The sequence below is a fragment of the Microplitis demolitor genome, chromosome 8, assembly GCF_026212275.2.
Source record: "Microplitis demolitor isolate Queensland-Clemson2020A chromosome 8, iyMicDemo2.1a, whole genome shotgun sequence".
NCBI lineage: Eukaryota > Metazoa > Arthropoda > Insecta > Hymenoptera > Braconidae > Microplitis > Microplitis demolitor.
Window position 1 is genome coordinate 10,850,283 of NC_068552.1, and position 28,000 is coordinate 10,878,282.

The window sequence follows — 28,000 nt, forward strand, 5'->3', positions numbered from 1 at the left end:
ATTTGAAACCCAGACCGAAAATTAGACACTTTAAGCTACAATTTGCCTTTTTGTTATTGTCGTATGACCATTTTCCTTCTAGTTACAACCTGTTGAAAATCACTTGAAAATTTGAAAGGTATTGCGAGTTTTGATCCCTCGACAAAATATCCCCGGAAAAATATCTCGAACAAAATATCCCCAGGACAAAATATCTTCAGACAAATTATCCTCGGACAAAATACTACCGTAACAACATATTATTGCATTTTTTTGGGAAATTTCTATATTTTTTATCATTTTGGAACTTATACCTTTTATTTCAACAAAAACATTATAAAAAGTATTAGTCTAATTTTTTTTTGAAACAGTACAGTACTATTGCAAGTGTATAAAATTATGTATTTTATAATTACGCACACATATAACCTGTGAAAAAAAGCACAGTACTATTCTAAGCGTATATGTTCATATATTTTATAATTCCACGCGTAAAAAACCTGTGAAGAAATTGCATACTTTTATTCATATTTTCTAAAGTATGATATACATATTATATTAAGTTATATTTGCGAGACATAATGTCATGAAGACAAATTATTCTTGGGCAAAAAATCTTGAGCCTTTTTGGCTAGTTTTTTACACATATTTTGAATATCTGTTTCTCACTGGTGTCAAGCAATGGAATTTCTGCATGTATTACATTATTTATAATCCACAAGAGTTTTTACACGCTTCGAACACCAAACAAAGAGGTTATGCTTAATTACCAACTTGTCAAGGTCAAGTGATTTCCTCACATTAAACTGAATATAATATTTTTATATCACACTTAAACGTTATGAAAAACATTATTATAAAGAAGTAATACTAATAAATAAGCCTGATACTTTTTTAAAGTTGTCCAAAAAGTATTCTTAGAAAAAAAACTTGATTCAACAAACATGGGCGATTCAAATTTTTTTAATATTTAACTTTTTAAAATATAACATGAGTGTTCGAGGCGTACACTTTCGGAATTCCCAATTTTTTTTTTCAAATTTCAGTTAATGATGATCAATATTTCATTATTAAAGAGATTTTTTGTAAAAATATTCTGACAAATGAAATTTATTGCTTCACGGATATTTTGTCCGAAGACATTTAGTCTTGAGGATATTTTATCGGGGATTAAAACGCACCGAACCATTTGAAATTTTTTTAACATCCCTTAATTTTTATAACTAGTGTATTATTGAAAAATTTTTTAATTTTGAGCTGTCACAATTTAATTCCCGGATACTTTTCGAAATGCTCTGACATTTCCATGATATTTCCCAGTTGCATTAAATTCCCTGATAATTCCCAATATTGCCGGTTTGTGGTCACCCTGATTTTGTTAAATAAAAAAAAAACTAGTCAATATTTTTATTTATAACTTTACAGAATTATGCAAGGGCATTTACTGATTGTTTTTCCGGCAAAAACTCTTCAAAAATCGTCAAAAATCGAGTTACGATGTTGCGTTAGAAAACCTTCGAATATATTCTAAGATATATTTTCAACATACTTACAATACATTTAAAATATATGAAATATCTACGAAAATCGACCAAAAGTTAGCTATTTAAAATATATTTTTATAGATGTTTTATATATATTTATGTACTTTTTATATATTTTTAATGCATTTTTTTTTTATATTTTGACATATATTTTTTTTATAAATTTTTTCCATGGGGGAAGTTAACCTTCTAGGAGACATAATTTCTGATGACAAGACCCCATGATGAAAAGGACACTACGTGAATATGGCCGCGATAGCTGAAGGCTACGACTCATAGCGACGGGAGAACGACGGTGGGCTTAGCTAACGCTAGCTCCTGGTTCTTTCTGAACTATAGTGGGGACTCCTGACAGCGGCTGTGCTTCGCTGTTTTCTCGGATTCGGGGCGGGTAATCACCGAAATAAAAACTATGTCTCCTCCACCCATAAACTCACAAGCAATAGGCAAATTATAAATAGTTGTCGACAGGACAGTGGGCTTGCTAAGTTCGTCGTTAGGTAGTCCGACAAAAAGCAAAGCCTAATAATGATAATCGCTAGAACCGTGATCTTCTCCGACAACTACAAAATTGTCCTCAGTGGGTCCGGGTACAGTGACTCTCTAGCTGATTGCCCGGTAAAAATCAACTAATTCTCACAATCTTCTGATTTTTTACAGTGTAATACATACCATTATTACGAAAATTTTTTTTGTTTTTTCACTACACACTGATGAAATTGTTATGACTGAGCTATTAATACTCATTGTTAGCTACTTATACCACATATTATTTAAATGCAGAATTATTTTTAAATAACGATGTATTTAGCATAGATTAACAATATTATCACTCTATAATTAGCTGTTATTTAAAATTACTGCTGTCATTACAATAAATTAACTTTAAGTTATTATCAATTATCAATTATGTGAAGAATATTTATATGTGCGACATATGTTTACTTGTAACTGTACGTTACTATTATGTCATATGATAATATTATTGATTTGTTATTTTTTAAAAGATATTCTTATCACTTAGAGAAAAAAATGGTTTTTTGAACTATAAAAAACATTGGATAAATTCAAAAAGTTGATTTTTTTTTATTCTCAACTCAAGTGAAGTACAGGGGTAGTTACGTTTATACTGCATTTATATATTAATATCATACTTACATGCTCGCTCTTCTCTCCGAGCATTGGATTCTGATCACTACTCTATGAAGGATTCGAACTTAACACTTAACATATTAGATGTGCGAGAGACCAACGATAATGCCACTACACGGAGAGAAATTTATGGTAACAATTACGATATATTATGGGAATGGTTCCCATCCCATACAGGAACTGCCAGAGTTGAACGAAGGAGCCCTCCTTGGCTCAGCACTGGGGAACCTAGCCTTGGCCGTTACAATGATTTCCCGGTCTTGGGCCAAAATTGGGTTTTCCTGTCTTGGCCATCCAATAGAAACCTCCACTTGGGCCAGGACTGGATAACCTAACCTTGGCCGTTACAATGATTACTCGAGTTTAAGCCAAGACTAGGCTTCTCTGCCTTGATCATTCAATGGCAACCCAGCAGAATTTTCACCGAGATTTTTCACGTCATTTACCTCACTTAAATAGTTTAAACGTTAATGATCACAAATTCTAGTACGTTAATAATAATAAAATTTTTTGTTAATTAAATGTATTTGTTTTTTCGTTGCATGGGTAGGGTCTGGCAACCAGGCTTGGCACGATGCTATCATTCCAGACTTCTACCAAGGCTGGCTTACAAGTTTGGCCTAGAGTTCTATATAGTTGAACCAAGCCTGGGCCCGTCGTACTTTTCTGTCTGGGATAATTCATGGTAACCGGTTTTTTTTAAATGTTAATTATACGAACGGCATCTATATATGTTATAGTTATCGTTACCATAAGATTATGGTAATGGTTACTATAATATTTTGGTATTGGTTACCATAATATTATGGTAATGGTTACCATATATATAGTAATAGTTACCATAATGTTATGGTAATGTATAGATTTATACATTCGTTATTTGTAGGAGTGAACTAAAAAAGTATTGTTATTATTATTGCTGAAGTGTAAGTTCTGAGAAATAATATTAAATAGTTTCCATAACAGAACAAAAAATGTTAATCATGCTTAGTTAATATTACTACTTCCAAATAGGTCTGGACACTATGATATAGTACAAGAAACTAGAAATATTAGTCAAGATTACTATTTTTTCTTACTCATCCCTTTCTAGTTACCACAACCATGCACTTTTCTCTCAGTGTATACATACTGAAAATTTTCCACTATTAAATAAATACTTTTAAACATTAAATTAACTGTTCAAAATCCAGGTTGGGCCTCACTGGGGTGTCAAAAGACCTCGGTGGGCTCTGGTCGTCGATTATTTTATAGGATTATTACCTCATCCACGCGTTGACATTTTGGTTTGTCTACGGATGGATTGCGTCGACGTTTTATTATTATTATTAACGATATTTCCGTTTACACCTTTCAGAAATTTTTGATAGCTTTTAGAATATATAACGAGTTACAAATTCAATTAAATACGAATTCTAAAATATTTCTAAGAAGTAGGCAGTGAACGCCAGTGTTCTCTTAATCCTAGCCAATCGTGTTTGAAAAATGCTGCTGCTCTTTCCCCTATCATCATTGCTGGAGCGCCCGTATTTCCAGACTTAACCTGACAAAAAATTAATGATTTCTATACATATTTGTACAGATAGATATATAATATAAAAAAGTCAACTTTAAATTGATGAGTTTGTATACATCGTTCTTTTAAATTTTTTATATTTTAATTAATCGTAATCGTAATTAATCGTAATTTCATCAAAATACTTTAAGATTTACGTTCAGCCCCTGTAGGAAAAAATATTGACAGCGACGCCGGTCTCGGCACAATACTGGGCTTTTCAGACTCGACCTCGAAAGGTTTGTCCGAGATCCGACCAACGTTCAAGTGACGAGCTTCGGTTCGCCAGTCTTGTGCCTAGATTCAGCTACTTGAAACAGGGAACTTTGAATTTTCCGCGCTCAATTGTCGTGATTTTCTATCATGTGCGCGGTCGATATAATCTATTACTGCCCCAGGGTTATCCGGGGTAGAGTGCGACTGTCGTTCCGCGCGGAAATCGTAGGGGCTTGTCTGTCAGTCCCACTTAGTGATAAGTAGGGGTAGCTAAGTTTCCGGAAGTTGCCGAATTCGGTCGAGTGGGTGTACAATTATAAGTGAAGAGACAACCCAGACTGAGACACACAACCGGACAAGACGCCGAACAACCAAGACGCTCTTCATCAGTCAGGTAATTAATTAATTTTAGACTTGGATTCTTTTGTCGAACCAAGCGATAATTGTACTAATTATTATTGATACCAGGCCGTTAGCCGGTACCTTTGATATCACTGTATTAATTATTTGGAAAAGCAGGTGAAGGAGCCAACACCAATTAAAAAAAAAGACGAGAGACAACAGGAGGAAAGACGCGAGACAAAGCAGGAGAACGCGACGAACGAGACGGGAAAAGGATCTGACGAGAGACGGTGAAACAAAGAGAACCGCATCAGAAAGTAATCAGGTATTAATTAAATTAATTATTTTAGGCCGAAGCCAGAATATTAATTTAATTTACAAATACTTAGTCGTTCGTCGAGGTATCCGCGTCTAGGCCCATATTTAATTAATTAGTTGTAAAATTAATTTAGTAATAAAAATTAAGCCAGACGGTTGTCTGACCGGGTCCAGGCCCAATTGCCGGGTCCAGGGCGTTGTCTTAAAATTCCAGGCCATTGCCGGAATTATATGCGTCGTAGAAAATTCTAGGCCGATGAGCCAGAATTTTCCATAGTTTAGTCCGCGTTGTTACAAATTAATTTATTAATTAAAATAATTAAATTAACCAAATTAAATATTAATTAAAATAATTACTCGGACCAGACTAATAATTAAAGTAAATTAGTAATAAATAGAATTAGTTAATAAAATTATTATACAATTATGTTCAAATAAAAGAAAATCTATAAAGTAATAAGTCGAGTAACTTGAGTGTTGAGTCAGGATTAGAAATGAGACTTTACTAACTAAAACTTAAAACATTAATTCTAGTAAATTCGGATCAGTATTATATTGAAGAAATAATGTTACTTATTGGAAATGAATTAATTGAAATTAATTAATTAATTAATAATCATAATTCTTCTCATAAATTAATTAATTAATCAAGTGCGTGGCGGGAAGAGCCATTTTAAATTCAGTGTGTGTGAAGAGAAGTCCAGGGGACTCGAGTGCAATATGAGTGTAGGAAATAAATTTTAAAATGTGTAAAATAGTTAATAAATAATTCGGGAGGTAACCGATTTTAAATTGTAAGTCCAAAGGTAGTTGGCAACGATTTTAACCGAGTGTGTGAGAGTGTGACGCCAAGGTAGTGGCTATGTAGATTAAGTAAATAAAGTCGCCAAAGGTAATTGGTAGGATTTTATTAGGTCAATTGTTATAAGGTAAATGGTCAAAGGTTATAAGGTCAAAAGGTCAATAGTTATAAGGTCTAAAGGTTATAAGGTATTAGGTCTAATAGTTATAAGGTATAAGGTTTAAGGTCAAAAGTTATAAGTTTATGGAAATTATAAAGTTTTAATTACAAAGTTGTGAATTAATAAAAAGTGAATATTGTGATAAATAAATCTAAGTTATTTATAAAATTATCCTTCCTCTTCCTCCTCTTACAATTAAATTTTACACCGACCCTGAGCATTAAGAACCGGTTCTGGAAGACCGTTTAATCTTTCCAGTGGCGCCCTTAAAAAGGAAATTAAGGACGACCAGAGTAACAGCATAGCCCTGTTATATACTACTCAAGTAACAAACCTTGGTTTGCCAGTCTTAGGCCAAGATTTAAAAGACATTTAATTGACAAACCTTGATTTGCTAGTCTCGGAGCAAGATTCAGCCGACATTTACTTGACAAGCAACCTACAGTCATTATGTGACTGGCTAATTATCACTACGAAATTTATGAAATTCACAAAATTTCTTGCCGCAAAAAATTTTTACTTGCACCAAAAACTTTTATGAGTTATGAATTGAATAAATTGAATAAATTCTAAATTAATTTTTGTTTTCGATTTACAATGGAAAAAAATTCTTGGGGCAAGTAATGATTTTCTTTAGGCGAGTGAAGATTTTTTGCGTCAATGAATCCTGTTTTTCTGTGTACGCTCTTTTGGCTTTGAGAAGCTTTCTAAAACCAAAAGGGAGTATAAAAATATGTCATTTTGGAATTAGTAACGCGATACAAATAATATAACTATACGGAGAAAAAAATATAGTAAAATTTACTAAAAAATATGGGAATAATTACTAAATTTAGATGGTAATCTTAAAACGCATATGATTTATATGCAAAATTCATGAACAGATAAGTAAATTTCACTATCCCGTTTAGTAAATTTTACTATTCCGTTTAGTAAATTGTACTATTCCATTTAGTGAATTTTACTGTCCCGTTTGGTAAATTTTACTATTCCGTTTAGTAAATTTTACTATCCCGTTTAGTAAATTTTACTACATGAGAATGGAAAAAAATAAAATTAAATTTTTATTAGCTTTCAACTTTTTATTATTATTACTATCATTTTGATTATTATTGCTATTTATGTCATCTGTATTGGTGTTGGTGTCGATTTGTGTTTTTTAAAAAATCACTTGGTTTCAACCGAGACTCGAACCCTGATCTCCCGCGCGCGAGTCCTTTCCTATGTCTGACGGCCCGATGTTTCCTTAGGACAAAAGTTTCAGAACTTGTAATACATATTCGTACATGCTATCCCGACTAAATTTTAATTTTATCTATACATAGTAGAATTTACTCTACAGATAGTAAAAAAATATAATCGTAGTAGCAAAAAATACATTGCGTATAGTAATTTTGAATATTATGTATAGTAACAAATTCTATATTGTATTAGAAAATTTACTTTCTTAAATTTGTATTTATTAAAAATACTTATCGTAAAATTTACTATATAGATCGTAAAAAATACAATTGTGTTAGCAAAAAATACATTACGCATAGTAATTTTTAATATCTTATTATGTAATTATTACTAACTAGTAAATTTTACTAAACGTTTAGTAATAATTACAATACAGAAGGTATTTTTTCATATCTGTTCGTAAATTTTACTATAAGATTGTAATTTTTACTATATTTTTTTCTCCGTGTATATATTCGGTTTTCTCGCGTCATTGAAATGTAATCCGAATGATACAGATAAATTGCTTTATCTCAATACTTGGCAATAAAAAAGAGTTTAAACTATTAAAACGCACAAATTCAAGTTAAGATGTTTCTAACGATCCCAATCCCGATAAAAAATGTTTAGATTCAAGCATATATGATTGGAACCAAACAGTCAGATATGCTTAAATCCAAATTTTGGCGCGATCCAAGCGGATCCAAACAGATCTGACAACATCCAAAGAGATTTCACTACACGGAGAGAAAATTATGGTAACCGTTCCTAGTACGTTTATGAAATATCATCCCATACTGTTATGGTAATGATTACTTAGGATTATGGGATATAGACCCATACTTTCTGGGAAAAGTTTCCATAAGTATGGGAACAATTCCTACCATTATGGTAACAGTTTCCATATCGCATGTGAAAGAATCATGGTAATGATTACCATACTCAAAGGAATAGTTCCCACAAGCAAATAGTAACCGATCCTATAACCACATTGTAATGGTTCCTAAGTGGGTATGGGAATAAGCTCTATATAATAAGGTAACTATTCCTATAATATTATGGTAAACATAACCATCATATTATGGTAACGGTTACCATAATATTATGGTAATCATTCCCATAATGTATGGAAATCATTACCATGATATTATGGTAACTATTCCCATACTATTATGGTAACCATTCTCATGATTTTATGGTAACCATTCTCATGATATTATGGTAACCATTCCCATGATATTATGGTAACGATTCCCATACTACTATGGTAATAATTCCCATACATTATGGTAATTATTACCATAATATTATGGTAATGATTACCATAATGTATGGGAATTATTACCATAATATTATGGTAACCATTATCATAGTTACATGATAACGATTACCATGATTCCATAGGAACTATTCCGATACCATATGGGAATTATACCCATAATTATAGGAATGATTACGATAATATATGTGGGTGCCGTTCCTATAATTAACATTTCAAAAAAACCTGTTACCATGCAGTATGGGAACCATTCCCAAAATATATTGTAACTGTTACCATAATTTTCTCTCCGTGTATATCTAAGTATATCCAAACAGATCTCAAAATATCCAAAGAGATCCAAAGAGATCTCACTATATCCACGAATACATAAGTGTATCCAAGCAGATCTGCGTAAATGTCAATCTTTAAAGAAAATTTAGAAATCTAAAGAAATTTCACTACATTCTAATGAATGCATGTATAAATATAAGGTACCGGCGGGTAATAAGGCCTAGCTAAGGAAGAATTTGAATAGAATCGAAAATATTGGATTTAATTATCGAAATGTATCATTAATACTTATTTCAATACATTAGCTATAAAATATAATATAGTAATGGTAATTTATACTACAAACAAACAAAAAATAAAACTTTTACAAAAACCATACAAATAGGCCTTATTTTACTACGGTAGGGTAATAAGGCCTAAGGGTTAAACAAACTGGAATAGTTTAATTATACTTAATAAAATTGGTATGAGAAATAAATCATCACTTAAATTTAGCGACAATACTTTTTTATAGACAGAAGACTAGATTGTTTTGCTCAACAGCACTTAAAACTATCAGTATTCTTTTTGAGAGTTTGAAGATCAGATTGTTTTTTAAGATTTCGTCTGCACTACGACATAATATGACGGATGATGAAATATAGAAGACAGGGAACGTGGTATCGGGACTCAATAAACTTGTCGTAATATCTCTACGCAAGACCCTTCTACTAGAGTAGCCTTTAGCGGAGGCGGTTATTTTAAATATCATTTCTGTCACTTAGGCCTTATTATTCGACAGGCCTTATGACCCGCAGGTACCTTATTATACTTTTGACCATTCTAAAAACAATACCTACTCACATCTTGGATCTTATTGCTATTACCTCTTAATGCTTTTGATGAACCTATGTATAACATATATCAAAAGTCAATTGATATTTAAGTTAAAAAAAATAGATGAATACTTCAGAAACATTGATCAAACTGATTTATTTTATTTATTCATTGCAGTCTTAAGTTTATGATTTAAATAACATGGATCTGACCAAATATGACTACATATAGACACACGTTTTTGGATACAGTCATAAATTCATGGATATACGTAGATCTGCTTGAATATAAATAATTTTTGCATCTATATACCCACATACATACAGTTAGGTCTGAGCAGATATAACTATATATACTTGTATCTGCTTGAATATAAGCATATCTGCATGGATATCGATTTTTATATCTGCTTATATATAGTTGCATCTCAGCGAATGTACTTATATATATGCTTGGATATGCGTATATCTACTTGGATATCAATCTTAATACATCTCTATATCTGCTTATATATAATTAGATCTGAGCAGATATAATTATATATGCTTATATCTAGCAAGATCAAATATTTGGATGTATTTGGATATAAACAGATCCAGACATATCTGGTTGGATCCAAACGCTTTTTAACGGGAATTTAATAACATTTACAATCCCTGATTAAAAATACTCATTGAAAAGGATTGAAAAAGATGAGAATTGAATACTTTTGAATACTTTCTATACCACCAGATTTTCATCTGGGCATAAAATTAATACTTTTCAATTCTATTGAACCCAAAAATAATATGAGAATTTCTAAATTTCCGAGAAATTGAAAAAGATTCAAAAGAATTGATATTTTTAATCTTTCTGAATACTTTTCAATACCAAAATAATATCACATTTCGGGTTACGTGTAGGATTGAAAAGAATTTAAATGAATTGAAATTTTTTAATCTTTTTCTATCCTTCTCAATACCAAAATAGTTCAGTATTTCGGATCGAGTGTAGGATTGAAAAGAATTCGAATGAATTGAAATTTTTGAATCTTTCTGAATCCCTCTCAATACCAAAATAATTCCATAATGGAAGGTATTGAAATGATGAAAGATTGAATTCCTTTCAATACTTTTGAATTCCATTTTAAGAATTACAAAGTATTCAAATGATCAAAATTTCAATTCCATTCAATACTTTCCAAAACCTCCGTATGGATTGAGAAGAATTAAAATAATTTTCAATTTTTTTCAATAAGTATTTTTAATCAGGGGTAATTCAGTCTTGTAGATGTGGCGCCCGAGTCGAAATTCAAGAACCGATTTAATCGTAACAGTTTTCAATCACTTTAATGTTTCATTTACCGCCTAAAACAACGCCTGTTTTGACCGTGCAAGATGAAACGGAAGAATAAATACGATAAAACCAGGCCTAAAATAATGATAATAATAATAATAATAATAATAATAATAATAATAATAATAATAATAATAATAATAATAACAATAATAATAACTATCTTTAAAAGTACCTAGCGAGTGTGGGTACGAATCCCACTTACATTAATTCTTTTTTTTTAACTTCCCGCTAAGAAAATCGACGATTTTCAAAAATTTCAGGAAGTTATTGTTTTCACCCCGATTTTCGAAAATCGAGTTTTCATCAGATGTCGACGTTTTAAGGTCCTAGAAAGCTATTCTGACTATTTTCAGAATGATGTCCGAGTGTGTGTATGTGTGTGTGTGTGTGTGTGTGTGTGTGTGTGTGTGTGTGTGTGTGTGTGTGTGTGTGTGTGTAAACTCTTTGTAACTTTTGAACTAATGAATTGATTTGGATGATTGAGGTAGCAATCGAAAGAGCTTGTTGGCCATCAACTTTTCTGAAAATTTCAGATTATTTGATCGAATAGACTCGAAAATATTTGTGAATTACGAAAAAAAAAAATTTTTTTTTTAGTTTTTTATTAATTTCTCAAAAACGACTTATACGATTGACTTCAAAATCTCATCAGCTCTAGTACTCAATAAAACGTGTCGATTGCCACCTCAAACATCAAAATCGGATAATTCGTTCGAGAGTTATCGCGGGAGAAAGAACTGGTGAAAAACGGTTTTTCCTAAATATTTTCGAAATGACTGACGCGATCGATTTCAAATTTTAATCAGTTCTAGAATTCAATAAAACGCGCCGATTGCTACGTCAACTATCAAAATCGATTGATTAGTTCAAAAGATATCGGCGTTGAAAAGTTAAAAAAATAACATTTTATGTTATTTTTTCCGGATAAATCATAATATAACGTACTAAAATGTGCCTGATATCATACCAACTCATCTTTTTATGGTTTCTTTTAATCATATAATGTCATCGAACTTGATTTTCAGTTTAAATCATATTATCAACAAAAAAATCGATGAAACGTAGTTTTTAATATTTTTATCGGATATTTCATATTTTATTGTTTCTTACATGAGTCAAAACTTATTTAAATCATGATTTTGATCCCCGACATTGATTTCTGCCTCAATACACTTATTTTACTGAACATATTCAGGAACTAAATTTTAAAAACCGCTTCATTGATGATTTTCGATTCTTAAATTTTCAAACTTCAGCATAACAGGTAACTTGTTAGAGCTTGAAAAGATCGTAAAAAAACAATTGCATGTGATAGCATTTTCGAGCTCAAAGAGTTCGAGAATATGTCTACACTAATGTTTTCGAGCTCTGTAAGGTCGAAAACAGCGGGAAGTTTTGGGGCTGGCCCGCAGGGTCAACCGACGCCCAGATTTTTTTTATTATTTTTATTCCTTTTAAATTATCTGTTTAATAATCAGTAAGGAAATAATATAAAATTACATAGAATTTTAATTTTTAACTTACCGCTTAGAAAATCGATGATTTTCAAAAATTTCGGGAAGGTATTGTTTTCACCCCGATTTTCAAAAATCGAGTTTTCATCAGATGTCGACGTTTTGGGGTCCTTGGAAGCTATTCTGACTATTTTCAGAATTATGTCCGCGCGCGCGCGCGCGTGTGTGTGTGTGTGTGTGTGAATGGTCTATAACTTTTTAACTAATGAATCGATTTGGATTTTTAAGGCAACAATCGAAAGAGTTTATTGGCCATCAACTTTCCTGAAAATTTCAGATCATTTGATCAAGTAGACTCGAAAATATTGGCGAATTACGAAAAAAAAATTTTTTTTTTTAAATTTTTTATTGATTTTTCCAAAACGAATCGAACGATCGACGCCAAATTCTAATCAGCTCTGGAATTCAATAAAACGCGCGTATTGCCACTTCAAACGTCAAAATCGGTTAATTAGTTCAAAAGATATCAGCGTTGAAAAGTTAAAAAAATAACATTCTATGTTATTTTTTCCAGATGAATCAAAATGTACTGCACTAAAATATGTCTAAAATCTTACAAATTTTTCCTCTTTATGGTCTCTTTTGGTCATCATATAATGCCATCAAACCTCTTCTTTAGTGTAAAATATTATCAATGAAAAAATCGAGAAAAAAAAGTTTTTAATAATTTTCTCGGATATTTTACATATTATTGCTCTGACCTAAGCCAAAACTCATTTAAATCTTGATTTCGATCACTGACATTGATTTCTGCTTCAATACATTTAGTGTATTGAACATAATCGGAAATTAAAATTTAAAAACCGCTTGTTCATTAATGATTTTCGATTCTTGAACTTTTAAACTTTAGCATAAAGCGTAACTTGTTAGAGTTTGAAAAGCTCATAAAAAAACAATGGCATGCAATATGATTTTCGAGCTCGAAGAGCTCGAAAACAGCAGGAAGTTTTGGGGCTAGCCCAACCGACGCCCGGATTTTTTTGTACATTTTTACACAACATCATAAAATATTTAAAAATTTTATATTTCTTATTCGAATTTAACATTTTTTTTTCTTTATTAAACTTCATGCGATTTTTATTCAAATTTTACTTTTTATTTATTTTTTTTTTCATTGCACGTCAGAAAATTCGTAAAATTTGATTGATTTTAAAATAGTCCCTTAAATAGATCAAAGTTTTTAAAAATTTTGAACGGCCAGCAAAAAAAATCGTTATGAAAATCAAAGTTTTTATACATGAGCATAAAATTTCATAAAACTCGCTAAACTATTAAAAAATCATATCAATTATGCTAACAACATTTGAACTTAAAAAATATTTTTAATTTATTTATTTATAAATCTTCCTGAAAGTAGTTTATTAAATAATATATTCGATATAGAATATGAATTATGGAGTAAACCATGATCTTAACATTTCTTAATAAGTTATTCTTTTATATTTCAATAAATATACCATTTACTCCAACGCGATCACGTCCGTAGGCCAGCGCAGTGGATAGCAGCAAGGACTTAGTATCGAATGGATCCGGGTTCGAGACCAACAAATACCAGGGATTTTTTCATCAACATCACACATACTCGCTCAATCTCAGTAAATATCCTCACCCAACAGATCATAGAAAATGTCTAGATAAAACTTTTTTTTTTTTGCAATTTAAAATCAAATTCAAAAATAATTACTATCCATAAAATTTTAGGTAACTCTATAAAATTTATTTGGTTTGTTATAAAATGAAAGAAAAAAAATTCAAAAATCTTTGTGGGATTTGAACCCACGCTTGCTAGATACTTTTAAGGATGTTTATTATTGTTATTATTATTATTATTATTATTATTATTATTATTATTTCTTTTTAAATTTTTTCAATGTTTTTGTAGTTCTATAGATTGAAAACTCGGAAATTATTGGAAATAATTTAGCTTACTGCTAATTACCACGCTGATCGTTAAATCACTTAAACGCTATCCCTGAACTAACGATAAAATGAAATAACAAACTCACACTAGATACTCATAATAATAACAATACTTATAATGAAGAGAACGATAAAATAATAATAACAATAAGAATCAATATTGATGAATAAATACATACTTTCGGGCTTGATAGAGGTATCAGCAACTCGAAGACCATTTATTCCGTGAACTTTGAGTGTCGAATCAACGACAGCCATTGGATCACTAACCGGTCCCATTTTACAAGAACCAGCTTGATGATTTTCCGGTCCAGTGTCTTGTTTAACAACACAATTCCAGTACTTTTTACTTAAATATCTAAACTGGGAGCACACTTGTATAGAAGGGTTCATTAAGATAAGGTTGAATTTTGCTAGTTCACTTGAATTCATAAGGGATATAGCTAGTTGAATGCCCTCTATCAAAACTGCAACGTCTTGAGGATCTTGAAAATATTTTGCCTGGATGATAGGTTTACTTACAGAATTATTGTTTGCCAAACGAATAAATCCTAAATTACAAAACGAAAGTCCAATTATAAATTTTTCTTCAGAGTAGAATAGGCGCATAATAGATTGTGATACAAAAAAAATAATAATTGAAACCAATATCAAGTATATTTCATGTATGTTACAATGCATTAACACAAAACAATCCATTATATCATAGGATGTATAATGTTTATACATTATACATCCTATGATATAATGGATTGATGTAATACTAACCTCTGCTTCGGGGATGGAGATTAGTTGGTGATATACTAATACTCCGTAGGTTATTATCTATAAGCGTTCCAATTTGTCCGGTAGTTGCACAGGTTGCTTGAAAGCCTCCAAAGTAAAACTGCAAATCCGGATGATCTGGTGTACTATAACTCGACGATATAATACCGGTGATTTGCGACATACCAGTTGATGACATGGGACCTCTTTGATGACTCGCATATTCCAATGCAGCAGCCCAATTTAAGTCGTACTCATTTGGTTGATTAATTGTGTATGCGAGCGTATAAGATACGTGATTCTGCAAGTTTTCACCAACTCCTTCTAAGTCATTAACTACAGGTACTCTCATCTCTTTTAAATGTTTTTTTGGACCTATTCCAAACAATAATAATAAATGCAGTGAACCCGAATAGCTCCACCCGAAACAACCACTTCACGTGATATTCTTGCTGTACGGAATTCATTGTCCTAATTTGGATCAGTTGAAAAATTTTTAAATGGATAAAATTCAATTGATGATTATAAATAAAGTGAAAGTGTTAGGGGTTCAGTGCGCATATTTTTACCATTTCATAAGCTCAATATTCCTTCGATTATTTTAAATCCATTTTTATAAAGCTGGCTTAAGGGACGTGGGGGGGGGGGGGGGGGGGCAAATCATGAAAAAAACGCTTTTTTTATGATTTTTTTTTAGTCGTATGGATCAAGCTAATTTATTAACACCTTTCGAACGTTTTTAAGTATATATTCAACAACGTTAGGTAATTTTTTTATGTAAAAGTATCCGCAAACAAGCCAGTGACGGAGCTTTTCCCAGAACTTCTTTAAAAAAAGATGATTTGCGGTTAGCAGTGTATCTCAGCTGGGAATTATCTGAAATGAAAAATCATTGGAATTTAGTCAAAGTATTATTAAAACCTCCCCCCCCCCCCCCGACGTTCCCTGATTATTTTTTTTTTTTCATTTTTTCATTTATTAATGGTCATTTAAAGTAAAAACCGCTATTTTTTACGAAAATTTGCACCGTGCTCACGGACTGTGCTCACTGCTATTTAAAAACAACATCGTTGATTTATTTCAAACTTGGTACACACTTTCTATGTGTAATATACCTCCCCCCAAAGTTGAATTTTAGAATTTTTTTTTACATCAGGGGGTTTTCCATCTCCAAAACGGCGCAAATTTTCGTAAAAAATAGCAGTTTTTACTTTAAATGACCATTAATAAATGAAAAAATGAAAAAAAAAAAATAATCAGGGAACGTCGGGAGGGGGGGGGGGGGAGGGTTAATAATACTTTGACTTAATTCCAATGGTTTTTTATTTCAGATCATTTCCAGCTGCAATACACTGCTCAACGCAAATCATCTTTTTTTAAAGACGTTCTGGGAAAAGCTCCATCACTGGCTTGTTTGTGGATACTTTCTCATAAAAAAATTACCTAATGTTGTTGAATATATACTTAACAATGTTCAAAAGGTTTTAATAAATTAGCTCAATCCATACGACCAAAAAAAATCTTAAAAAAAAGGTTTTTTTCAGGATTTAGCCAGCCCCCCCCCCCCCCTAAGATATAATAAAATAATAATAATAATAATAATAATAATAAGAAAAGAAGGTCTCGGACTCTTTCCCTTTATCGTTAATTTGAAGTTTTAAGATGAACCTTCCCCAGAAAAAATTTTTATATAAAATCATATAATATTATATGTAACCCGATTATATATAATTATATATAACTCGATTATATATAATTATATATAAAAAATAGCCAAATATAATCATATATAATCATAGGGGCGGGGGGGGGGGCGCAAAACGGTGTACCTAAGGAAATACTAAGTTTTTGAGGACTAAAATACGCTAAATCTTTTTTTTTTAATGATATTCAAGATTAATAGACAAAATTTTGAGCTGCCGTTAAGAAATATAATTTTTACTTTTGGCGGGCAAAATGGGGTACCCTGAAAAAAAGCTGAAAAAAAAAAAATTTCTGAAAGTTGATCAAATTTCATTAAATTAAATTTTTTTTTTATGTAAAATACATGAAGAAAAATTACATTTCACATCATTGGTGGATACGAAGGCATTTGACGATAAAAATATGAAAGAATCATTTTTCAGAATTTTCGGCTGGTCCATTTTGCCCCAGGTGTCATGTGTAGGGGTAAAAACGCGCAAATATATCGGATATACAGTAATTAGACAAAAAAAAAATTTTTTTTTTTTATAAAATTTTTGGGGTACCCCGTTTTGCCCCCCCCCCTCCCCTATATAAGTATATATAATTATATATAATCGAGTTATATATAATTATATATAATTTCATATGATTATATATAAAAATTTTTTCTCGGAAAGGTTAATTGTAAGTTTAGGTTTTACTATATTTAAAAATTAATGCATTTTTAAATATAGTGAAACCTAAACTTACAATAACTTTCTCAATAAGACAATTTACAGATAAATTGAGCAAAATATAGATAGCCCGAATTGGGGATCAAACCCAGACCATAACGATATCGTGCTGATCCGGGTGAAAAAAATAACTCAATTTTGACGTAATTTTCGAAATTTAAAATAAAGCAAATCTAGGAAGACAAAAGCAAGTTAAGTTGAAGATTCTTCTTTTTAATAGATAGAAAACATATTTTGAGATATAAAAATACGTTTGGTTTTGACTTGCTTTTGACTAAGTTGTTTTACTTAGTACCCATTTACGCCAACTAAGTCCAATTCAAGTCACGTTGTCTTGAATTTGACTTAGTTGACTCAAATTTTTATGTTAAAAAAGTCATATTGAAACTAAAAAAAATTCATGCAGAAACAGTTATTGATAGTATATAAAATATATTTAGTACACATAGTAATTGATTTAATAATATGTAATTCCTTAATTAAATAATAAAATTTATGAAAAAAAAAAAAAAACATTTTTAATTATCGATTTGAATTATTAACAATCGATTAAGCTTATCAATTATAACTTCTAAAGTAAAGTACATTAGCTGCATTATTTCATTACACAATTATAATAAATTAAATTTTAATTATTCTAATTACGTACAACAACTTTTTTTCTTTTATTTAAATCATTATGTTAATAAATCATTACAAACATTCAAAAGCAGAGTAAATTTCTGAGGTTGAGTAGAATGATTCAGAATCTATGTGCTAAAATATCTAAAATTGTAAATAGTACAAGATTACATGAAATTAGTATAAACTCTAATGAAAATCGTACGTCATCATACATCTCAAAAAAAAAGAAATATTTGTCCCAAATAAATCAATTTTTTAGTGGCTTTTTTTGAATATTTCTTAATGACAAATACATATATTTGGTACAACTGAATATGACAGTTGATTCATATGATTTTATAATTTAACTGAAATATATAATTTATTTGTGATAAAGAAATTGCATATTTGTGGTAAAGACATTAAATTTCTGACGAATAACGGAAAATTTGGTGATACTTGAGCACATGGCCCATCTAACCTTTATTTGCAGAAATTGGATCGATTCTTTACCCCAAATTAATGATTTATTTCACGCAATTCAATTGCTTGATTATATTATTACTTTCTCACAATTAAATATTTATTTGGCCATATAAAAATAAACGATATATTTGGCTCAAATAAATCTTTTTTTCAGTGTTATATCTAGAATAGCTTCCTTCAATTTCCAATATATTCTAAAATAGCCTTTAACTATGCTTATTCACTAATAGATTTTTATAAGTTATCAAAAATAAAATCAAACAATACTTACTATCAATTTCTAAAATTCGAACGGATTGCTTGGTTGATTGTTTAGTTTTTTTATCCACCTAGGTTAGAGAGGTTAGAGCTCCTTCCTTTAATGCTGTCGAAGGGATTTTAGATGTAGGTATTACATCAAATTTATATTCAACAATCCAGTGTATCAATGCGTATGTCATGTTTGTTATTTTGATTAAAATAATATAAAATCACTTATTTTTATTAGTAAATAGTTTGGTTTCACGGTAAAAAAGAAGTCACTGTAGCAACAATAATGGCTTTGTTCACTTTAGTAACACACTAATAATTTTTCTTTGTCCCCTATATATGTTAACTTTTTTCGTTTATAAGATATATATGTGTACTTTTACGAAGCATACTTTTTATATTAATAATTTGTCAATTATTCCGGTAGAAATATTTAAAAAAATTTATTTTTTTTTTTGTTTAGTACAATAATATAATATGTGGAATTTATATGTATTATATATTTATATAAATGTTGCAATATTATGTAGATAATGAAATAACTAATCAGAAAAAGTTTACTCACTAATGACAAATAAAAAAAAATTTTAACTGAATTTCTTTAAATGCATTAAACATAAATATCAGTAAGTTCTCGTATTTACTTTTTTTACTGTTCGTTTCACTAAAAAATATATTAAATTATAAGCGTTATTGCATTCGAATCCATAATTTAACCATCATTACTGTCAGAGTAATTAAAAATGTTTTTTTCGTTTCAAGATAATTTTAAGAAGTTTTAATAGATTAAATAACCGTTTGATAACTACAAAAAAATTATATTTATGCGTTTATTAATTATTAAATTTTTCAACCTGTAAACTTTGAAATAATAATTTATTAAAATTTTTAAATATAATTTACATAGTTTTAGGAGAAGAAATTATTATACTCTAAGAAATAAAACTCAGTTTTAACTTACTTTTGGCGTGTTTTTTTAAGTCAAAAAAGGAACAAGCAATACGTAATTTTAAATTCCTTTAGTAAGTCAAAATCAAGTCAAGTCGACGAGTTACTAAGTGTAGCCAAAAGCAAGTTACTTATGTCAAAAGCAAGTCAAATAATTCAAAAAAGTCAAAATCAAGTTATTTTTTTGACCCGGGGAGTCAACTTTTATTTTTAGATATACTTTCAATTTTTGAATACCATAAAATACTATATTACACATCTAGGGAAGTAAAGTAAGAAATGTCTCAGATCACATTTACGTAAATGTGACGTCAGAGTAACGCTACGCTATGTCATGATTTACGTAAGATATAAGTCATGAATGAGTCAGGTGTGACTCATTATTTCACACTTTTTTAAGTAAGATTATGACGTAAAACTAATGACGTATACATGACGTAAATGTGATGTCTGTGTGACATTCCATGACGTCAGTATGACTTATGGGTGATGTCAAAATCATCAATCCGGAAAAAATATTTTTGAAAAAAAAGAAAAAAAAAAATTAATTACCGAATTTTTGAATTGATTATCACCGCACGAACGCATTACGAATTTAGAAAAAAAATTTGATAGCAGTTAATTATGAAAAAATCCTGGGCGTTTGCTGGGTTCGAACACGGCTCCTCTTGGCTGGCAGTCCTGAATGTTGCTCACTGGTCACATCACGAGAGTTAAAGTCTTGTGCTTAATTGATGTATTTGGAGTGAAGTGCTGGTAAAGACAGAGTGCATAAGTTTTCGTGATGGATTTTTACCAAATTTAAAAAAACTCCATGAACATAAATGATAATTTAAAGAGTTCAAACTGTCGTACATTTTCTTTGTCATCCTTAATAGTATTTTCGGTATATTATTTAAAAAAATAAAGTTAATTTTTTTATGCTCACGCTAATGTTTTAATCTAAAACGTCTGAATTATATTATCGAGTTTATCGATTACTTTGGCCCCAAGAATATTCGACACTTATTTGTTATTTTTACTCATTTACACATTTTTGAAAATTCATTCTATGATTGTTTTATTTTAATAAATAAATGATAAAAACACTATGACTCAGAAATTACATCAGCACTGCGTAAAATACTGACTTGTCACTGATGTAAAGATATGATTTAAAAGTGACATTCATATTACGTATAACTGAGACTTTTCTACTGACATAAATGTATGATTTTAAAATTACGTCATTATGATATACAATATTGACTTTATTACTACGTAACAACACTGTAAATCAAAGTGTTTTAATTTAAAACACCTAAGTGTTTTGTTGCCATTTAAAAACATTGTAGTCACTTTCTAAACGTTTGCAAGTGTGTAGAAAGTGACTACAATGTATTTAAATGACAACTAAACACTTAAGTGTTTAAAGTTTAAACACTTCGATTTACAGTGAATGTGATGTAGATTTTATGTCAAGCGTACGTAACACATAAGCCATAACTGTGACGTCATACAAGAGTCATGCTGACATCAATATGATGTCAAGCGTACGTAACACATAAGTCATAGCTGTGACGTCATACAAGAGTCATGCTTACATCAATATGATGTCAAGTTTTTACATCATATTAAAGTCATGTAGAACGTCAGATTGTAATCAAATTTACATAAGATGCCGTGACATCTCTGTGACCTACGTATGACGTCAAAATAAAGTCATGTGTTCACTGGGTTATTTACTTCCCGTGGTGTGTATACTATTTTTCGCATCGACGGAGGCGGAAAGTGGCAACTTCGTTTTGCACAGCGGGACAAAAGTTGACGCTTTCCGCCCGGAGGTGAGAAGAAAAAATTTCTTTTTTTTTTTTTTTGAAACATCCTAATCATTATATACAATTATATATGGATATATGTATAAGATTATATATAATCATATTTGATTATATATAAGAAAATTTTCTCGAAACAGTATTATATATAATCATATATATCCATATATAATTATACATAATTATATGTGATTATATATAAACATTTTTTCTCGGGTTACCTACTTGAATATATTGAACGCCAATAGCTTTGCGAGATTCAATTAGAATTTTGGTAACTGTTGCATTTAATGCAATATCAAGATTGCGACGATTCCTAATGGGTCGTAAGAATGCACTTGCACTGCTTACACGAACTCCATTTTTACTAGTAGATTGTGCTATCGTGAATCCAGTTATTATGTCATCATTTAGATCATTACTTAATCCAAATCCCTTATCTTCAGCAGCACGAAGGATGTCATCAGATATAGGTGGTCGCCATGGAAATTTTTCGACTCTCAAAGGTCCTCCTGTACTGTGATATTTATCATTAACTATATCAATATCTCCATTATCTTCCATGTTCATAAAATGAGGTAGTACCTATTATTGTAAGTGTAAATTGTAAGTAGGCACTGTAGTGCTAGGATATAATAACATTTTTTAACACATTAATGGATACTTATTTATTAAATTCACACAATTACTAACGTCACGCCGACTCCATCCCTCATTCCCCATATACTCCCAGTCGTCGTTATCTCTAGCGTGACCACGAATATACATCATTCCGTTGTGGACGGAAGAACCACCGAGATTTCTACCCCGCGGCCACCCGCAAGATCCATTTGTTGATAGACAAGCATTTTTCTCATTTGTTGTTCTATATTGCCAGTCAAGTTCTGTTCCTATTATTTCAATGGGACACGAATTATAGTTTATGCACGGAAAGAATTTTTGTATGAATATTGCCATGTCGTTTATTCTGAAAACTACTCTTTCAGAGTAAAATTCAATCAGATAGATTTTTACTCACAATAACGAGTAAAAATTACCCCTAGCGGCTATCTAAATCAACACTTTTTAATTCAATTTATGCTTGTAAGTTATGATAAAAAGTCGATGATTCATTTTAGAGAATCTGTATTGAATTTAAATAAAAATTACAATCAATACGTTGAAATTCCTATAAAAAATCTAAAACCATCTAATTGCATTAGAATACGACTTAAAATAAATATGTTTTGAAAAAGAAAAAAAAATTACTGGCATTATGTTAAAAAAGAAAAGATATAAATTTTTTTTTTAATTTAAAATAAATATTAATTTATATAGAGATAAATAGATCGTCTTTTTCCAAGCATACGGTTAATTGTGTGCATAACATAGAAGTTGTCACGAGCAAAACAACAAAAGACATTTAATCGAAGCCGATATTAACCGAAGATTAACAAAGACTACTGAATTATTACTCTGTACTTTAGAGTAAAAAATACTTCAATCGATTCGAAATTTTATTCGAAGTACAAGTAATTTTTCATCATAACATCAATAGGGTTAAAGAAATGCTATATTGGAGCATAAAAATTAATACACGTAGAAAAAAAATTGGTACATAGAAAAAACAGTTAACTTGGTCCAAGAAAAATATTGTCTTCCGAATTTTCTTTTTCGGTTCAATAAAAATGAAACACTTGATTCAAAAACTCTTTTTTGGTTCAAGACAGTAAATTCTTTTGCTCGAAAAAATAAACGTTTCAAATGAAAAAAACGTCTCTTAGGCCAAAAAAAATTCTCTTGCTCCGAAAAATAATTTGCTCAAGTGAAAATAAAAGTTACTCGGGCCAAGAAAAACAATTTCTTGCTTCAAAAGTTTGCTTCTTCAATAAAAACGAAAAATTTTCTCAGTCAGAAATGTATTCTCTCTCCAAAAGGTTGAAAATTTCAAGATTATTGTTTGCTTGGTGCGAGTAAATTTTGATTTTTCGAATCGATCAAGAAAAATTTTTTGAATCAAGAATATTTTTCTTGATTGAAGCTAATTGTTTTTTCTGTGTAGATACAGATAAAAAATTCACAATAACTGATTAAATATGGGATCCCAACAAAGTATAAAATCATAGAATTATACCACTTTATCTACTGTTAAAAAATTACTCACTAGTAGAGTAAAATATAGTCTAGTGATATTAATATTTCAACGAAAAATATTAAAAGTTGAAATAAAAAATACTAATTTTTTGGAATAGCCCAGGATTACTCGAAATTGCAGAGTAATTTTCATCAAAAAGTTCTTTCCATGGGGTTTTACAAATTAAATTTCAACGAAACCATGTAAAATGGAAATTTTATGGGAATAATAGATGGTTCTGATTTTAATTACGTTCAATCTTTCATTTATTATTTATATTTGAAAGGAATAAGACAACTGTTCGGGTACCGTAGATTTTATTTTTTTTATTTTTGAGTAAAATACAACATCCTCAGATATAAAGATTAAATATTTTTATCAAAATTCAACAGCTTTTATATTTACTTCATAAGTCGAAAAGAAGTATTATTTGCAATAATATTTTAGGGTCATGACATGGAAAAACATTTTAAAGAATAAATATCAAGTGTTTTAAAATGCTAAAAATAGTCATTAAAGTAATACATTATTATTTAATACCATTAAAAAAAAATCGTTTATTTCGGCCGTTCTCTATATATATATATTCATTTGTATGGTTAGACTTACCTAGGAACATAGCAACCATACTCGGAATATCGGCACCAGGTGGTTCATCCGGACCAGCTTCCACAAGTAAAACTTTCCACTCTGGTACGTCACTCAGTCGAGCTGCTACAACCGCACCAGCGGACCCTCCTATTGACCAAAAAATAGAAAAATATGAAATAAATAAACAACTGTTAAAAAAATCGATTCTAAGAATAACAGAAAACTATTTTTACTACCAATCATATTTAATATAAAAAAAAAGAATAGTAAAAAATATAATTTTATATCTATGAATAAACTGAATCAAGATTAATTGGATAAAATGATTTATTGAAATATTTTCATTATCTTGATTTTTCATATATTCTGGTGATATTTTTTTAGATTCATCAATCATATTTCTGGAAGTACTGGTAGAATTATTAATTCTTAATGAAGTAGATTGAATCGAAAATAAACTATTGAGTTATGAAGAAAGTAACTTTGATAACTTATATTTTATCACGTCATTCATGAAATATTCATACACTTTTTTTTTATAAATCATTCGAAATAATATGAAAGAGATAAAAGGAAAAATATTTGGAGTATCTAAATAAGAAAAAACAGTACTTAAATTATATTATTGTCTAATTAAGAGAATTTTATTCTGTTTAATTGTAGAACCAATACTGATTATGAGAAATAGCTTTCTTGTGTGTTACTCAAGCGAGAGGATTTCATTCCGGATCAATGGCAAAGACGGAAACGTATTATTGTCCTGTGGAAAGCAGAGTAGCGTGCTCACTAATCAGACGAGTGTTTTACTAGGCTAATTATCTAGTGTCGAAATTGGAGGGACGTCTAAATAATGCACCATCATTAGTAAATTTCTCTAGCCATCCAATCATTGTCAGTGTAGTTAAACATTGTAAATTCGATTGTATTATTTGCATCAAAGTAATTTAATTTTACCAAAAATCTACTGCTCATAAACATTTGATCATTAGTGAATGCTTTAAATATTCATTATTACAAACTCTTAACTACAAGTTTATTTTTCTATCAAGCGAGCACTCTTTGGTTCAGTAATATTAAACTCTGATTCACGTTAATAATTAATTATTTGAAACATTTGCTTAATTGTGTCACGCACACACATATTTTCTTTATTTTTTATGTATAATAAAGATTCAGAAATCCACTAAATATAACAAAATATTTAATATTACAGAACCGTAAAAGGAAAGAGAAAGAATGTAAAAATTTTAATTATACCGATACAACCGAGATCTCGACTACAAATTGTCCCAATACACATATTGGGCCCCCATTACAAAAATTAGTTACCCAACATCAGTTTTTCCTAAGTAGTACCTAATTAGGAACTTGTTGGGATAAATTAGAATCTCGACTAACTTCCACAAGTATATGAATCTATAGTCTAGTCGCAAAGAAAAAAAACATAATAATTTAAAACATAACTTGTTTAAATTTTAAACTTAAAACGAAAAAAAAAAGACAAGAATCACTTTTTGTTAGTAACAAAAAACTTAAACAAAATAAAATAATATAAATATTTTAAATGATATATTTTTAGTGAATACTTCAATAAATATCTAAATATTTTAAATATTTTTAATAAAATTACATAATAACAGATTAATTTTTCATCCACTTATAATACAGCGCAAAGATTGTGATCAAAGTACTGTCAGCTTTCTGTAGCTTACGATTGGGTTCAGAATGTTTTTTAATCATCAGCAAACCAACGATAATCATTGATCAATCTACCATCGGTTGGTTGACTGGCCGCTGTCTAGCCAGTGCCTTAGATACGGAATCCATGGGCCACTTATCGAATATTACTGGCCCATTAATGTAATTCGATCATCGGTCAACCAAGGTTACCTATTGATCGGCTAGCCATTGGCTGAATGACTGGCCAAGTGTATCACTGGCGATTTCGATACAAGATCCATGGGCCACTCATCAACCATTAATGGCCCAATACTGGTATTTTGATCATCGGTCAATGATTGCAAGCCATGAATAGACCAGTCATCGGCATTTTTGTATGCCTGGCGGGTCCTACACGAGATGCCACGCTCCATTTTGATCATTTTTATAAATTAATGACAAAAACATTGAATTTATCAAGCATAATCATAAGCAAATCTCTTAAAAACGATCCTTATTGATTATTTTCAATTTTTCGAATTTTCGGAGAGCAATAGGAAAGTCGAAAAGCTCAAACATATGTAGATAATTATTTTTCCGAGAACCGTGAGCTTGAAAACAACGGGAAGTTTTGGGGCTGATCCACACGGTTAACTGGTTTACAGGTTATTTTATTCTGTTTTGTAGATCATAAAATACATGCTCACATCCGTATACTCTGGTCAAAGTTAATTTATTCCGCATGTACATCGTTTAAGGCTGATTATATAACACCGTTAAGTAGCAATGCTACATCGGTATATTTTCATTTCAACATCGCCTTTTTTTCAGTATGTTGAAAGAATGAACAGTAGACTTGAAAAATTAATTTACTTTAATTACTTTCTAAAACAAGTTATCATTATTACTACTTGACTTACCTCCAATTACAATAAAATCATAATAATAATCTGGTGGATTTGTGAGTAACACTCGATTGCACAGTTGAGATATTTCTGGATTGGAACGTATAAATGTATCTAAAAGAGTCATAAAGAGAAAAAACTGTGATCCAGGACATGCTTGTGCCAAAGTAGGCCCCAAAAATGGTTCACCACAAGTTGGAAAAATTGATATGTTGTAAGACATAATAAAAAAAAAATATATTGTTGATTCTATAATGTCTATTTTGAAATGGCAGAGTAAAGCAGATATACTTATATATGCTTGGATATGCATATATCCCTTGTAGGAAAAAAAATATTGACAACGGGGCTGGCCTTGGCACAATACTGGGCTACCGAGGCTCGGCCTCCTAAGGTTGGTCCGAAATCCGACCAACGTTCAAGTGACGAGCCTCGGTTCGCCAGCTTTGGGCCAAGATTCAGCCAGTACTTAAGTGACAAGCCTTGGTTTTCCAGCCTTGGGCCGACATTCAGCCAATACTTAAGTGACAAGCCTTGGTTTGCCAGTCTTGAGACACGGTTCAGCCATTACTCAAGTGACAAGCCTTGGTTTACCTGTCGAAATAACAAATGGTACCTGAAAACCGCTGGCTTCTGTAAATAGCGTAGCAGCCTAGTGGATAAGACGCTTGCCTACCAGTCTTGAAGGACCAGGTTCGAGACCCAGCAAACGCAAAAAAAATGAGTTTCATCGATCCACCTGATTTATTTGTGTACAAATTTATTTCCATATGTTACCATCACGCACATGTCTACCAATATTTTTTTGTTTTTAATTTATTTTTAATATGCATAGGTGCTTATTTAGCAACAGTCGTGGCACAATACTGGCTCTCGATATTGGGCCAATACTAAGATGCAGTCTTGGCACAGCGCTGTCATTCAAGCTTAGCTTGGTGTTATCATTTTGATGCTTAGACAGACTTGGGCCAAGCTTGGATTTCGAGCTTTCCCCAGAGTTGATAAGTCTTGCGCCAAG

At 30.5% G+C, this 28,000-nt stretch overlaps 1 protein-coding gene across 1 annotated transcript; it reads right to left on the reverse strand.

Annotated features, from left to right (window-relative positions):
* Positions 1-4,101: 4,101 nt before the first annotated feature.
* LOC103574244 (glucose dehydrogenase [FAD, quinone]-like) lies at positions 4,102-27,205 on the reverse strand. The gene is made up of 9 exons (XM_053741559.1): positions 26,998-27,205; positions 24,437-24,565; positions 22,408-22,604; positions 21,940-22,299; positions 18,975-19,032; positions 15,198-15,569; positions 14,609-14,980; positions 11,063-11,067; positions 4,102-4,212 (listed from the first exon to the last, which is right to left on the reverse strand). Exons 1-9 carry the CDS (start codon positions 27,203-27,205, stop codon positions 4,102-4,104), a joined length of 1,812 nt encoding a protein of 603 aa, XP_053597534.1.
* Between the last annotated feature and the right edge of the window lie 795 nt (positions 27,206-28,000).